At 41.7% G+C, this 16,694-nt stretch overlaps 1 protein-coding gene across 3 annotated transcripts; it reads left to right on the top strand.

Annotated features, from left to right (window-relative positions):
- Positions 1 to 549: 549 nt before the first annotated feature.
- Positions 550 to 16,312, top strand: LOC113583373 (carnitine O-palmitoyltransferase 1, liver isoform). 3 transcript variants are annotated; one of them, XM_035530736.2, is made up of 19 exons: positions 550 to 819; positions 4,398 to 4,540; positions 5,020 to 5,159; positions 5,767 to 5,938; positions 6,165 to 6,266; positions 6,381 to 6,518; positions 6,894 to 6,971; positions 7,125 to 7,232; positions 8,582 to 8,666; positions 9,225 to 9,420; positions 10,195 to 10,383; positions 10,507 to 10,612; positions 10,730 to 10,846; positions 11,291 to 11,455; positions 11,546 to 11,674; positions 12,285 to 12,440; positions 12,584 to 12,697; positions 13,209 to 13,301; positions 14,157 to 16,312. In XM_035530736.2, the coding sequence occupies exons 2-19, from the start codon at positions 4,400 to 4,402 to the stop codon at positions 14,289 to 14,291; spliced, it is 2,364 nt and encodes a 787-aa protein (XP_035386629.1). In that variant the 5' UTR covers positions 550 to 819; positions 4,398 to 4,399; the 3' UTR covers positions 14,292 to 16,312. The 3 variants fall into 3 exon arrangements, with proteins under 3 accessions (XP_035386629.1, XP_035386628.1, XP_081552180.1); XM_035530735.2 differs by lacking the exon at positions 8,582 to 8,666 and adding an exon at positions 7,943 to 8,030; XM_081696054.1 differs by lacking the exons at positions 10,195 to 10,383; positions 10,507 to 10,612; positions 10,730 to 10,846; ... (4 more) ...; positions 13,209 to 13,301; positions 14,157 to 16,312 and adding an exon at positions 7,943 to 8,030 and having other exon boundaries at positions 9,225 to 9,361.
- Positions 16,313 to 16,694: the final 382 nt, after the last annotated feature.

The raw sequence follows: 16,694 nt of genomic DNA, 5'->3' as shown, positions 1-16,694 counted from the left end.
GAGATTCAGTGTTCTTGTTCGCTGGGGGCGGGATTTGGGTTCAAAAGTAATCCAGCCTGGCAGCATTCCTGCCTACACGTAGCTAAACAAACATTTATTCATTTTTTACATTATCTGGAATGAGAATGTAAGATAGAACGCACTTCTATTCTGCACAGCGGACTTAACTGATACCTCTATGAGGCATCAGCTGAGATCTAATGCATAAACTAGACTAATAGAACAGAGCAACATGACATGTAGTCTTTCTATATTGTTGTAATATTTCTGTATTTGTAACTAAATAATGATTTTTAATGCAACGAGCCTATCTCGGTTAAACCGCTCCTGCCATAAAAAAGTTTATTTTTGTAAGAGTACCCTAAGAATAAGAATACATTTTCTCCATTATAGTTGTGAAATGTAAATTAGATCTACCCTAAATCACTGAATACACATAAATTAGGCAATTTGTCTGAAAAGGTAGATAGATATGCGTACATTTCCCTGAAGTAGTCAGGCAAGAGGAAATGATGTCTGGGTTTCGCCCACACTGCAAATTATGTAACAACGGGGCGAAAAGGGAACCGTGTGGACTGCTTTTGACCGTTCAGTTTCGTACCGCTGTTGTACAGGTTCAACAACTCGTCATCTGATTGGTTAATCTCGCCTGTACGGCTAAAGATTACGCCAATCATATTCATGTGCGCTGACAAATATAATTTTGTCTTGTCCGCGGTAAATGTAGGACAGGGCTGCGGGAAAAGAAGACGCATCGCAGCTATCTAACCACGTCAACCCATCAATTCCCTGATATTCTGCCTCGCTTTTAGACAACAGGTAGGCAAGATGATGCATGCATAATTTTCCTTCGTGCAAGTAGTGGCGTTTTAACGGACTGACCTTTTCGTGCGTCTCACTGTATGATTCCTTTCGCTGGCCAGCTACAAGGCTGGTTTGGGCACTTGCTAGCCGGCAAGCTAACAACGGTGCCGCAGCCCATTCATAGCAGGGTTAGCTAGGATGCTAACTAGATAGCTATATATCTGTTATCTCTCGGACTACGGTTCGTTTTAGCTAGGTTAACCGTCGCTGTATGATGAATAAAGTTACACTATATACTAAATCTTAACGTGGCTTGACCAGATTTTTGCAGAAACGGATTAATGTTAAGGAATAAGGGGATAGCTATGTTAGCTAGCAACGTGCTAAATGTTGACGGGTTTACATGATCAAAAATAATAGCCAGCTAGTTTTCTGATTATCTACCTATCTGTATTGCATTGAACCTAGAGGTTATTCTGAAGTGCTCGATGTGTTGGATAGATTATCTAGTTAGTTAACATATTTAGCTTTAACCAGCTAACTAGCTAATAACCTTATTGTTGACGGCAATCCGGCTGAGCTGGGTGTAGATCTACTTACTTCCTTAGCTACTTGTGCAGCGTTTCGCTTTTAAATGGTTGTTGGCTATGACTATGAACCTAATGGTTATTACAATTATTAGCTGTTAAACTATAACTAAGCAAACCCACGTATTAGTTGAGCTTTTTGTAAAAACGATTCCCGAGCAGTGGAGCATTTAACAAGTCAGCTAGAAAATCCCATTAGTCCTCTTTCGTGTTTGTGTATGTATGTGTGTGTGTATATGTATATGTATATGTGTGTGTGTGTGTATATATATATATATATATATATATATATATATATATATATATATATATATATATATAAACAAACTCTGCATTGATGTAGAAAGAATGTTTGCATTCTATTCGTGTTACTCATAATTTAATTGCGTTTCTGCACGGAAAGAATCTCGATATAAGTCTTGTTGACTTAGCCTATAGCTTCACAGAACTACCGGAAACTCAGACTAGGCAATAGCACAAGTGCAGATATGTAGGGATGTCAGCATCCTCCACTGAGAGGTAAAGGCATGGGTCCATCGCTGCTAGAACTCCCATATCTCCTAGAACTGCTGAACTGGGTCAATTGAGCTTAAATAGTTTTGGGAGACGGTCCAGCCAGGAATGTGAGAAGGGACTTCTTATGTTGTTTCCATAGCAACACACCGTTGCTATAGTTACATAACTGTCCATGTGCACTTCTCTGTCCATGTGCACTTCCATTTTGTCTCATAATGAGAGACGAATAAGGCAGGCGGTTTCGCAGAATAGAGAACTGAAACGTATCTGTTGCATATTGCACAAAGGGTGGATGTTCGGAATTTTTAGTGACCATGCAGACACAATAGCGAACAATTCTGGGCGTGGAATAGTGACGTGTCAACTGACTTGCCGAACAGCTGTGGGAGCAGACAGACAGGCACGCGCACACACATACACACATACACACACACACACACACACACACACACTAAATAAATAAAACCCCACCCACCCACACCCCTATCTTATTTATTGGTCACACACAAAATACATTTACACAAGGCACCCATAGGCTAGATGGCCTGTTTCCTTAAAGGCAAAACTGAAAGTAAGTGAAATTTAAATCAAAGTTGAGTGTCACCAGATGAGTGAGTTTTCACTTTGTAACATGGTATAAGCGCTACAAGCACGGCAGGATTAGGCTCCCCTTCTCCTTTTTACATGGATCCTCTTGCAACATATGTCTAATGGAGATCATCTTTATGTCCAGTATATCAGTGAGCACTACACTATTTTTCTGCGTGTGTGTGTGCATTTAGATGTCGACTCTGTTAGGTTAATACATTATTTTTTGGTTCGCAACCTTTAAGTTTAGATACTGTGAGTTATTTAAACAAAATGGGCTATAAGTAGGCATAGCAACAAATGCAATGCCCGTATGGTCCATTTTGCGTACACAAGACCACCAGAGTAGCCGACAGGTGGTTAAGGGAAAGAATAAAATAAAAGACAAAATGTATTCTACAAAAACACTTATGCAAACAGTACTATACTCAATCTGATTAACTGATTGCTTATACCTAGTGCTATATCATGTTGTCTCATGCGTGAAAATGATTGGAATTTATTATAAGTTAGCCTTTTTAAAAAGCTTATGGTGTAATCATTTATCCGAGTTAGGCCTACATCAAGATCCAAAACTGAACTGGCCAAACATCTTTCTTTAATAACACTAGCTGTCTAACTTGCATTATAATTTTCTGTCTGGCTTGCGTTCTCATCACTGGATTCTTGTAATTAACAAATCTACCCTAATAATTATCATAAATGACCAGTAGCAGTCAGGCTAAATGAATAACCAGTATCTAATTATATTGTATTCTTGGTAGGGGCAGTGGCAACTCAGTGGTTAAGATATTTGACAATCCAAAGGTTGCCGATTCAAGCCCTGCCACTGTTGGGCCCTGACAATGGGCCTTAATCCTCAATTGCTCGAGTTATGTTCAGTCAGAACACAATGTGATGTGGTTGCTTTTAAATCAAAATGTGTAGATTTACAGTGGCTAAACTCAAACATTTCTTCGAAGAAAACATCACATTTAACAGTTGTAATCCAGTAGTTAGTGACAGACGGTACATCACTGAAGCAATGTTAAAGTGAGGCTTTAAAATGTTTATGCTTACAGTGAATGGGGAATTCGGCATCAGACTTTGAATAAAACAGAAAGAGTGGGCTTCATTTTTCTAATTTCACAGACATTGGGCATTATGGGTAATGTCTGAGTCTTTCATGGGGTACAGTTTTACCAGCCACTACATGTCCACTTGGTGGGTAACTCGTGTATCTTTTTGTTTACACATCCCATGCATTCTCATGGCATGTGGTGCAGATCAGTATCTGACCGACCTAAATCCAGTGGCATCCTACCAAATCCAAACGTCGCTTTAAACTTCACGACAGCTGGGACTCATTGAGCTTTGCTTTCATGCCTAGAGACAGACTTGCCTCACTTTTATACAGTACCGTCCCAATCTCTTCTGTGATGGGCTGTGCCCTCGGCCTTGCCAGTTTGCCATTGGCTATGAGCTGGGGCACTGCAGAGAAGGAGAGGGTATCCACAAGACACAAGCACCCCTAGCAGACTTAAACATGCCACGATAAACATGATAGCTGAGTGCTTTCTTACTGGACTTCTGGTGTACGTAATTGGCCTACCATTTGATTATGCCAGGAGGCAAGACTATAAATCTCGATGGGACGCTGTTATGTGCATAGCTGCTGTTTTCGCACTGGGTATGTTCCCAAGCTGGATCAGCTGGGTATATGGGATGCCAGCCACCATGGAAATGACTGATAGGGTTGGAACCAGCATGTTCACATGGGATGAACCATTTATTACATTGCCAACTGTGTAAATGTGATCATTTAGCACCGCAGTACTTTGAAGTGTGTGTGTGTGTGTGTGTGTGTGTGTGTGTGTGTGTGTGTGTGTGTGTGTGTGTGTGTGTGTGCGTCTTCACATGCAGGTATGGCAGAGGCTCACCAGGCAGTAGCGTTCCAGTTCACTATAACCCGTGAAGGAATAGATCTACAGCTCTCTCATGAGGCACTCAGACAGGTCTACCTGTCTGGCCTTCGCTCCTGGAAGAAACGTGTTGTACGCTTAAAGGTGAAGCCCGGAATGTGAACAAACCTGAAAAAATTCCATATCCTGCACATTTTACTTCTGTACCATGTTCTTTTGGGGTTGCAAAAATGGGGCAGGCTTCTGAATTTTCAAGATTTTCATATTTGTAGCATAAATAATTCTTGAAGGGAAAAGTTAACTTTTTTGTGTTGCAAATTTAGATGTGAAGTTTGATTTTTGGCTATAGCTTTATTAATAACTTTATCACTGTTAACATTCAGTTCAATTTAGTTCCATGGCACTATATCATGTCTGATCATATGATTTGTTTTGGACATTAGAAGTCAGTGGGCAGAATTGCAGGAAAGGATCAAATTTATTTGGTCTAGGATATGTGATAAAATGTACATTTAATAGCCAAGTATATACAAAAATTTTTAGTATTTCAATCATAAAAGAAATGGCTCCAAAAGAATATTTACAAAGTTGAATTTTGGTTTCTCCTCTTTCTCTCTGTCCAGAATAATGTAATAACAGGCGTGTATCCGGCAAGCCCCTCCTCCTGGTTGTTCGTTGTCATAGCGATCCTGGCCACTATGTACACGCGCTCAGACCCCTCAATGGGGCTTATTGCCAAGATCCAGGAGCACCTGCCTGCCAGGTGAGACCAAAAAGCATGGGACTGTGTCACCATCTAGCCAGACTAGGATCCACTATAATCTGAGATTATAAATCGCTTTAAACCCAGAAGGCAGTATACTATTCTTCATGTATACTTACCTTACTCCAAATTTACAGGCTCAAAATAATTACAGCAAAAATTTTCATTGTTAAAATGATCATTTGCTAGAATATTCTTTTACAGTAATTAGCAATTAAGTTGAGGTTTTTGTCACCACAATAAAAAGAAACATAAACACACAAAGTAATTAACAATAGTAGTACAATCCATTATAACACCCACATAAGTTACCCACTATCAAACAGCATCATTGTACTCTGAATTGCTTACACCTTAAAATACAACCTGTTTTTTTCTCCTAGAGTAAATGTGGTGACATACATAGGTGATGTATGTTTTTTCAGGTTTTGTGTTTTCCCAAAGTAGTAAAGATGCTAATTGCATTCTATTCCAGGCTATTGTTAGTCTTACAATATTATTTACCCCATTGTCCACAAACTGATTGAAGTCTGTTTTTCTTTCTCTCTCTCCCTCTCTCTTTCTCTGTATGTCTGTATGTCGTCTCTTGCCCTCTCTCCATGAGTAGTGACTCTCTGAGTGTGCAGTGTCAGACAGTGGTGTCAGCTGTGTTGTTCAGTACCCTGCTGTGGCTCTCACTCATCTTCACCATGAAACTTTGTCTGAAGCAGCTGCTCTCTTACCATCACTGGATGTTTGAGCAGCACGGCAACTTGTCCAACACCACCAAAGTCTGGGTGGTCAGTATGCAACATGGAGGGGAGGGTGTGGGCCAGGGTTTAAGACGTGGGGGGGGGGGGGGGGGGTTAGGGGTTAGACATGGTGGAATGGGGCGGCTGGTGTGGCGGGTGTCATGGCTGGCGGGCTGGCGATGTTTACTGTCTCTCCAGTACAGTTTACACTGATGAAAAAAACAGTTCCATGCAACCTTACTCACATGTCTATCTGTGCCTATCTGTGTGTCAGATGTTGGTAAGGATCTTCTCTGGACGGCAACCTCAGCTGTACAGCTATCAGGGCTCTCTGCCAAATCTTCCTGTTCCTACCATTAAAGACACCATCAAGAGGGTAAGATATCATCAGCAGCAGCAGCAGCAGCACGCCCTCAAAATGGGGTTGAATTAACGCATATCCATCTCTCTCTCTCTCTCTCTCTCTCTCTCTCTTCCCATCTACCTGTAGTATTTGGAGTCTGTGCGTCCCTTGATGAGTGATTCAGAGTTCAAGAGGATGACCACTCTAGCGAAAGAGTTTGAAGATAGTCTGGGGAGCAGGCTGCAGTGGTACCTCAAGCTCAAGGCCTTGTGGGCCTCTAACTACGTGAGTCTGAGTTTATTGCTCTCTGTGGAAGGGCTCGGTCGGAGCTCGACCAGATGCTGATCTGTACAGTCATGTTAGCGAGGGCCATGTTGTTGTATATTTGTCTCCACAGCAGAAAATCATCAAAAAGCACCGAATAGTCATCTGGCATGTAAAGTTTCAAGGTTTTGATATTTGTGAGATTTGAAATTTCATTTCACAATAAAAGAAATTAGGGATTTGGTCTAGAGCTATAGTGAATATAATGTGCTTCCTCAATGTAAATGTCGCAGCATTGAGATAACCGTTATCAAACATGCTGTGCTACTCCTGTGGTCCAGAACGCAGAAGGAGAGAACCCTTCTGACATCTGACGCTATTGTCTGTTCACCACAGGTGAGTGACTGGTGGGAGGAGTATATTTACCTGAGGGGACGGGGTCCCATCATGGTGAACAGTAACTACTATGGCATGGTGCGTGTCACACACACACACACACACACACACACATACACACACACACACACACAGAGCTTAACTGAATCTAATTATTAAAGTTACAAGGCAGTCTGTAGTGGCAAGTCTGTACATTGAAAGATGGAACCAGATGGCTTTCGTTTCCTTCAGGACTTCCTGTACGTAACTCCGACACCTATCCAAGCGGCACGAGCAGGGAACACCCTCCATGCCATCCTTATGTACCGCAGAAAGCTGAATAAAGAGGAGATCAAACCTGTGAGTGAGCTGGGCCCTGGGTGGGGAAAACATGGTTCCCATCCATTGGTATACCCCAGCCAGAGAAATCAACTGCACTCATGCCAGTACTTGTTCTGTTTTGTTTTTAGGCTGTCTTGGGATCTTACCCAGGCTGCTTGACAAGCTAGATACCTTCCTGTTTCTCCTTGATGACAATAATGAAAATCTCTGTCTCTCATAGAACACCTCCGTGTTCTCTATTGTAGTTGAAGTTATTGCTCATATGTGTGTGATATCTTGGTTCTGATTGCCTGATCAGCTTGAAAACATCAGTCTTTTAAATGCTTACACCTGCGATATGTTTTAGGATTTAACATTATTTGTTTTAATAAAGATAGCTTCTTGTAGCTGTTTTCCTCAAAATAATTGAGGAAAAATGGTGTGTGTGTGCATGTGCATGTGCATGCGCATGCCCATGAATATGTATGTGAATGTGCGCGTGCATGTATGTGTGTACTTTTACAGTCATCTCATAAATACCCAGGTCAGTTTTTTGTGTGTGACAGGTGGATTTAATTATTTACTTACTTACTTATTTATTTTTGTAACCAGTATTTTTAAGTTTGAAATCCCTGTCATCTCGCTCATGTTTTCTATGTTTTTCTGTCACTCCATTCATTTCCACTCTCTCTTCATGGGTTCCTGCCTGTGTTTCTTTCTCTCTCTCTCTCTCTCTCGCTCTCTCTCAGAGTCGTATTCCTGGTACTTTTATTCCTCTGTGTGCAGCTCAGTGCGAGAGGATTTTCAACACTACACGAATTCCAGGAGATGAGACTGGTAACACATATACTCACACACACACACACACACACACCCAATGCAGCCTCTAAATATGGACATCCCACTGCGCGTGCTCTCTCTCTCTCTCTCTCTCTCTCTCTCTGTCTCTCTATCCCTCCCTCCCTCTCTCTCCACACACCCACACACACCCACCCACAGAGTAATAATGAAAGTTTTCCCCCAGCACATATACAGGCGCACATTAAAAACAGCCCCGGTAGTGCTTATGAGAAAAGGCACTGAAAGAGATGGCGAGACGGAGAGCGATGGTCATCCCCATTGTGTGTAGGTGTGTGTGCATGCATGGGTGTGTCTGATTTTGTAATGTTTTCCTGCTAAATCCTGACAGCGTCTTGTCTCTTTCTGTTCGTGCCTTTTCCATGATGTTCATTATCTTCTCACCCCTGCATCTGTGTGACGCACCTTCCCAACGTCCCTTGCGGCCTGGACCTGGCTCTTTTTGCCCTTGTGCTCCATCCCACTGGTTCCTTCACCCTGCCCCCACCCTGCTCACCTTCTGTTTCCCTGCTCCCTCTCTCTCTGTTCAGTGGTTGTTAAGGTCCTCTATACCTTGCTGTTCCTATCAGTTTGAGAGGATGTTTCACTCTTGTCGCATTCCCGGAGTTATCGCAGGTACTCCTACACACACAGTATGCAAGAAATGTAGGTCACATCATCTCCTGTGGTCCCCCACCCACCTAGCTTCCATCTTCCTCCAGCTGTCTGTCTTGACCGAACGAGCTAGCACTTGTTAAGCTTGGCGTTACTTTTTCCAAAAGGGGGATGACCATAAAATGTAAAAATGCACGAGTTCACATTTCGTATCACATTTTATTGTGCTGAGCACAATAAAAATTGATAATGCCTTTAATGCAATACATTCTCATAAATCCACTCTCCAATCTACTTTTATGCTGTTTCTACTTTTTTGCTGTTTTATTCATACATTTACATCAAATATATAACCAGTGCTTATTGCATTAGCCTTTGCCTATGTTGATTGACTTTGTGTTTTGTTTTGCTAAACATGCTCACAGCGCTATTTAGATAATATTATGCAGAATTGTGCATAAGAATCATTCAGTGAAGAAGTTGTATTCACCCATTAATACGGATAAGCTGATGAAGATGAATTCTGTCTATGTGTTTATTTTATCTGTCTGTCTGACTGTCTGCCCTGGCACTCCACAGACTCTGTGGTACATTGGCAGGACAGCGAGTATGTAGCAGTCTACCATCGGGGGCGCTATTTCCGCCTGTGGTTGTACCAGGCTGGCAGGATGCTGTCGCCACGGGAGATAGAGCACCAAATCCAGCGTATCCTTGATGACCCATCGCCCCCGGCGCCTGGCGAGGAAAAACTGGCAGCACTCACTGCAGGGGACAGGTGCACACAGCTATGAGCACACAAACTTGCATGAGCATACTGAAACACACACACGAGCCTACCCAAACACACACACAAGCATGATCCTACCCACACACACAGAGACACACACACACACGCCTACACAAGAAAACACACACACACAAATGCATGAGGCTACCCAAGAAAACACACACACACACACACACACACACACACACACACACACACACATATATATATATATATATATATATATATATATATATATATATATATATATATATATATATATCCCAAAGACACATGCATGAGTCTACCCAAGAAAACACACACATATATTTGCATGAGCCTACACACACACTCATGTTCAGAACAAGTGTGTATTCTTTTAAACATCATCATAATGTGCTGTATTTTATAGTGCCATTATGACTTTAGTACAGTTGTCCTAAGATTCTGCTAATTGTGCATCTGTAAATATTTTGTTTGAGTTTGAGGAATGACCAGTCATCCGTTTTTACAGGATCTAAGGACTGGGAAATTCTAATTTAGCTAGCTAGCTAACAACTTGCATGTACAGTTTCAGGTTTCAAGGAAGGTTAATTACATTCTGTGTTATGACATGATAAACAAACATTTATACTTTGAAACAGTTATGGTTTGTAGCCTTATTGTAATATGTCATTATTACAATGCGCACTGAATAATACTGAAAATTATATTATGATTATACAGTTATATATAGCCAAAATTGTTTTTAAGGAATAAATGTTTCTTTTGAACTTTTCCCAGAATCCCATGGGCCCAGGCCAGAAAGGAGTTTTTCAGCTCTGGAGTGAACAAAAGATCTTTGGACTGCATCGAGAAAGCCGCATTCTTTGTTTCCTTGGATGAAGAAGAACAAGGCATGATGGGAGATGACCCAGAGGCTAGTCTGGACCGTTACGCAAAGTCACTTCTACATGGAAAGTGCTATGACAGGTAAGCCTGTCATAATATTGGTGAAGAAATGCTTTATCTTCTAATGCGAATGGAACACTGACAGTGTTGTAAAACCCTGTGGCGGCCCTGTATTGACGCAGCTGTAACATCTCTGTCGAGCAGGTGGTTCGATAAGTCCTTCTCGGTGGTGCTTTATAAGAACGGAAAGACCGGCCTGAATGCAGAGCACTCGTGGGCTGATGCCCCCATCGTCTCCCACATGTGGGAGGTGAGACTTCCAAGCAGCCTGTTTGCTTTTATTTGACTTACAAATGATCCAGCGACAGCTTGAGGGAGTGAATGGATGGATAATATAGCTCTCTCTCTTTTTTTCTCTCTCTCTCAGTATGTTTTGGCTACTGACAGCTTTCGTCTGGGTTACAACGAGGAAGGGCATTGTAAAGGCGACGTGAACCCCTCGCTTCCCTGTCCCCAGAGGCTCACCTGGGACATTTCCGTAGAGGTCTGCGTTTCTGCCACCTGGAGAGTGCACAAATGCCTACCTTACTTGCCCAGAACATATGGTTTAGAAGTGAATCATTTTAATTGAGTGTAAACAGAGCAGAAAAGGTGTGGAAGGGTTAATTTTAAAAGTATAAACTTTACAATCAAGGTTTTATTATCTGGAGGTTTTCTTACCACCTGTCAATGTATTCAGTTCAGTAATGTTTCCTTTTTTGTGTATTGAATATGAATTAAGACACTGTTCCATTGTTGTGCCTGCCAATCCTGGCTTGACAAATTGAAGCATATTAAGTCTTAATAACAACTTTTAATATTAGTTAATAGCTTTTGTTATTAAGTGCTTTATTATTAATTCCTTCCCTACGAAAGGAAGCAGCTCGGCGGTTTGAGCTCAGTGGACAATCTCTGGGCCACTTCGGCTAACCCGACGTCTCCCCCTCAGTGCCAGGAGCGGGTCAGGCGTTCGCTGGCAGTGGCGTGCGCGCTCGCCGATGACATCGACTTCCACGTGTTCCCCTTCCGTGACTTTGGCAAGGGCAACATCAAAAAGATCCGGATGAGCCCAGACGCTTTCATCCAAGCAGCACTGCAGCTGGCCTACTACAGGGTAAGCCTGCTGGAAAAAAATAATATTCCCCATGTCGTCTTCTCTCTCACACACGCTCACTCGCTCTCGCTCTCTCTCGCACGCTCCCAGGAGAGAGGGATATTTTGTCTGACATATGAGGCGTCCATGACTCGTCTTTTCCGCGAAGGCCGGACAGAAACTGTACGCTCGTGTACCAGCGAGAGCTGTGCCTTTATTAAAGCGCTGGAGCATGGAAAGGTAAGCAAAAGGTCAGACGCTTTTCTGACCATGGCAGCCATGTGCTAAAATCTATGGGGGGCCAATTAGGGCGAAGTCAGTGAAACACTTGCGCATGCACACACACACACTGCTTGCACATACGTATGAAACACTTGCACATACATATGAAATACATGCACAAACATTTGAAACATTTTCACATAGATAACCTAGTACTTACATTTGCATTTGATGCCTTACACTTGCATATACACACACATGCATGTTCATTCACTGGTGCGTGAACACAGAGTTTAACTTTGTGTCATGCTGTAATGTTAAATATCTGCCTTCCTGTTACTGACTTCCGGGTGCATTGATTGTTTTACACACACGCGGCCACACATAGACACAAGCATAGCTATAATTTGTGTTTATGCACCAGTGAATGAATGTGCAAGTATGTGTATATGTAAGTTATCATGTGCAAATGTAAGTAGTAGGCTATGTGAAAATGTTTCATGCATGTGGGCTCGCAAGTGTTTCACTGATTTCGCCCTAAACGGCCCCTCAAAAATCACTTGCCCAATAACGCCTTGCACATTTCTACAGTGCGTAAGTGAGTCTCTCTCACTCTGTTGCTCTCTAGCCTGCTGATGTATGCAGGCGTTTGTTTCGCACTGCCTCTGAGAAGCATCAGCTGCTTTACCGGCTGGCCATGACGGGGGCGGGGATCGACCGCCATCTGTTCTGTCTTTATGTGGTTTCCCAGTACCTGGGTGTAGAGTCACCCTTTCTCAAAAAGGTGAGAGTGTGTGTGTGTGTGTGTGTGTGTGTGTGTGTGTGTGTGTGTGTGTGTGTGTGTGTGTGTGTGTGTGTGTGCATAACAGCTATGGAATAAAGTTTGGATAAGAAAGATATGAACCAAGCTCTGTGTGTGTGTTTTAGGTGTTGTCTGAGCCCTGGCGTCTCTCTACCAGTCAGACTCCGTTTCAGCAGGCTGAGCTGTTTGACTTCGTTAACCACCCAGACTTCATCATCTGTGGAGGAGGCTTTGGACCTGTTAGTGTCTTGTCTTTTTCTCTCTTACTCTCTCTTGCCCTTCTGTCACTCACACACAATGGTCCTAGTTTTTCTGAATTTGGACCATTTTCAAACCAGCACTGCACCTATGGATAAATTGTTATTTCCCAATAGATAAAATGGGCTTTTTTAGGTTATTCAAGTAGCATGACTTGTCTCAGAAGCTGTGATTAGGCCTACAGGAACAGGCTGCCATGGCATTTACTGCTGTCTTAAAGGGTGTGTTCACATCAGTTGCTCTGATTGGTCCTTATGTTGAAGAGGCAGGTTCTATAAGGTTCCCAGCCCCTAAGCCTAGTGAAACGCCCTGCATGAGACAAAGGGGACAGCTCACACGACCCGCATTTAAAATGAAGCATTTAACATACCGGTCACGCATTCATTACTTTAGTCGCTTTCATGAACACACTTCCTGTCTGTATTGCTCGACTCACCAGAGTCTGAACATCTGTAAGAAGATCTGTCCTCTAACTTCAGGTTTGTGTTTCAGGTTGCAGATGATGGCTATGGGGTGTCCTATGCTATAGTTGGAGAAAAATTAATGTGTTTCCACATTTCTAGCAAACACTCGTGCCCACAAACTGTAAGTTGTAAATTGTGTCTGTGCAAGTTGCACAGTTAAAAATATTTGTGCATGTGTGTTTATATGTATGCATATACATATGGTTCCTCCTATAAAATCAGAAGCACTTGGCTTACACATATGATGAAGGACCTTTGTCCGAGACATCTTGTTTCTTTCTTTGGAAGCTGTGTGTACTTCACTACAATTGTGGGGGTTTTTTTGGGGGGGGGATATATATATATATATATATATATATATATATATATATATATATATATATATATATATATATATATATATATATATATATATATATATATATAATATATATATAAAAATATATATAAAAATATACGTTTTTTAGGTCAGAAATGCATAAGCTATATGTATTTTTAATATCTTTTATCATTGTGTATATAAATATTGTAACGAAGGCTGCCATCCTACTCGGGACTCAAACTTAGGTCTGACAGGAAATAAACGTGAGCTCTGACCCCCTGACCAAAGAGCCAGCTCCTGTTTGGAGATGCCACACTCTGTGTGTTTAACTATGGTCAACGTTTTAAGAAGTATGCTTTGGAAGGCACCATTGGAAGAGATTTGTGATTTTCCACTCGATTTTTTTTCCACTTTTTTTTTTAAATACTGGGACTTGCCCGAGAATGGGAAGGCCCAATATATATAGAATATATAGAAATAGTCAAAATGACATTGAAGTACACAAGGTTTCCAGAGAAATGGGACATTTTGGACAGCTGTACAAGCAAATTGAAAAATGTGGGTGTTTTAAATCATAACATTCATTACATGTGATCCTAATGTTCAAAGATATAAAAATAAATGTTACTAACTCCTCCCCATCTGTCCCCACAGGACTCCCACAGGTTCGGGACACAGCTCAGGAAGGCCCTGTTGGATCTTTTGCAGCTCATGAGTGGCGACCAACCGGAAGAGTCCAGAAGCGAGCAGAACCATGGGCCAAAACCCCAGAGCAAGAAAGAGCTGTAGGGTGGGGATGTAGGGTGTGGGTTGGGTTGGGGTTACAGGGCAAGGTGTCATGAGGGACCGGTGCGTCCTAGAGCACTGTCCATCAAACATGCTAGCTTGTTTCAGGGGTTCGGTGTTGGTGTGTAGGCTGAGGAGGCAAATTAGGAATTTGAATCAGTATACAGCGCTTGCCAGAACTCTTTAAGAAAAGCCGCATACAGGCTGAAGGGTCACGATTGTCCCTAATGATGTACAAAGGCATTTCTCAATTTTACAGACCATGAATAATCATGATTATTCATTCTTACTTTAGTCAACATGGTGCAATAGGCAATTAAAGTGACCCTGAAAACAGTGTCAGCACAATAACTCACCTTTTAACCTCACTCTTCAATATGAAAAGTACAAATTATAGGACTTGAATGAACTTGAGGTAAAGTTAAAGGACTTGAATAAACTTGACGTAAAGTTACAGGACTTGAATAAAGCCCTCAGACTAGACTGTCTGAGGTTGGTTTCTGCTCCAACAGTGGAATCACATTTACAGGTTTCATATTGGTTATGTAGTGTAGCCGGTCTAGTGAGACACCAGTGTGTGCGTGAGAATTCTGAACCAATAGTGGCGATACCACTGATTTGTAGCTTTTTGTATCACATCTGAGAGACGTAAAGGAGACATTGAGAATGACTAACGATATGTGACCATATATATTATATATTCTTTATATAAAATGTTATGTTGTTACTGATTTTGCGCTGGTCTTTACTGTCCCTTGGAGGGTAAAGTTCTCACAAAACTGCAAAATTCAGTTGGATTTCAAGGTTGTGCAGCTGTAGGTTCAGAAACTGCTCAAGAGTTGAGGGTCTGTACCTTAAAACAAAGTCCCCCATATATGAGGGCACAGCATTAACATGGATAGCTGTGGCATAACAATTATACTGCCCAAATAGAGAAGCAAAGGCCATTATTAATGACTTATATGTTTATTGTGATATAATCAAGAATAAGTTTTAGGTTAAGTCATACCTGAAGGGAAAATGTTTATGAAGTCTGAGCACTGCATATGTCTCAGTGACGGTGTGACACAATTTGGAGGTAGCAGAGTTGCTGTGGAGACGTAAGATGGTGAAATTGGGGTTAGCCCAGTGACATTGGTACATTGTAACAGCTTGAGCTAGGTTGGAAATAATGACAGAAGCTGAGTCAGATGAAGATATGGTACAAGGGACCAGTTTTGTGGCAATATGCTGTGAGACAGAATATATCTCTCACAGGCATGGGAAGAATTTTTTATACAGTAATATAGCTAGCATTGATGTTGCTGTTATTGTTAAAGCTCCAGTGAGATATTAGAATTGACCCAATCTTATAAATCTTCCGCGATCTTGTCATGACCTCCATAGTTGATGCTACACGTAATAATTATTGCGTTTATCTTCACATTTGGCAGTCTTTGTATACATTAAGTAGTTTAATGCTAGTCACTTTATCTGTATGTTTAATGAAAATCATGATTGTAGTTTTATATTTCATTACCTCACTATTTTCTGCACTTAACCACTGTATACATTAAGTTTTCAATGGTGTCACCTTTATTGTAATTATCGATTCCTTTTAATTATTCTGTTATATTGAAACTGAAAAATGCAATGGTGCAACCGTTCAGAGAGCAGATTGGTGCCAGTTGTTTAGATTGAGCCAGGTTAAGATTTATACCTCAGTTTTTCCTTTTTCCCTTGGGCCAGTACTGCGATGTGTTTTGTCACCCCCATGGGCCAGCGCTATGCTGCGCTGAGAGCGCTTAACTGCATACACAACAGCTTTGCAGCCTTGTATGCTGAAACCTTGCATTTAGTTGGCTGTTTTTTCACTTCCCACTCACTTTCCTTCTTATTGCCTTCTCAGCAGCGCAGTGTTACATTCTCTCGTTCTTTGGCCTTTTACTAGCAAGCTTCTATTATTTTATACCTATAACTGAAAATTTTGAAGCACTGAAATCGCTTTTTTTTTTTTTTAATAAAAGGAGATTGAAGTACCTTTATGGTTATTTGTGATCTTTGGTTTTGAAAATTAAGTTTGTGTGCACACAAATGTCAGTGTGTGTCTGACAGTAAGTGAAGTCCAGTTGGCAAATAAAGGTTAGTATCTGTCTTGTCATTGTACACAAGGCTCTTCCCTACTGAGCAGCTCTCTTGGAAACCATCAGCCTGCTTGTGCTGAGGTGAGCAGTTCTATTATCATTTAGAAGATGCCCTGCGTTTGACCCAAGCGGCTAGTGTTGGCATGCAGTTATTTTCTGAGGTCGTCTGCCTGTCACCCTTCGGACCCTCTTCTCTCCAAATCCTCCTAATCCCATACACTACCCTGTCTATCCCACATGCCCATCCTGTCCTATCTGTCACTGAAGACCTATGTCCAGCAGT

This window comes from Electrophorus electricus, chromosome 14, assembly GCF_041902795.1.
Source record: "Electrophorus electricus isolate QZ-2024a chromosome 14, ASM4190279v1, whole genome shotgun sequence".
In the NCBI taxonomy this organism is placed as follows: Eukaryota; Metazoa; Chordata; class Actinopteri; order Gymnotiformes; family Gymnotidae; genus Electrophorus; species Electrophorus electricus.
This window is presented reverse-complemented; position numbering and strand designations above follow the sequence as displayed.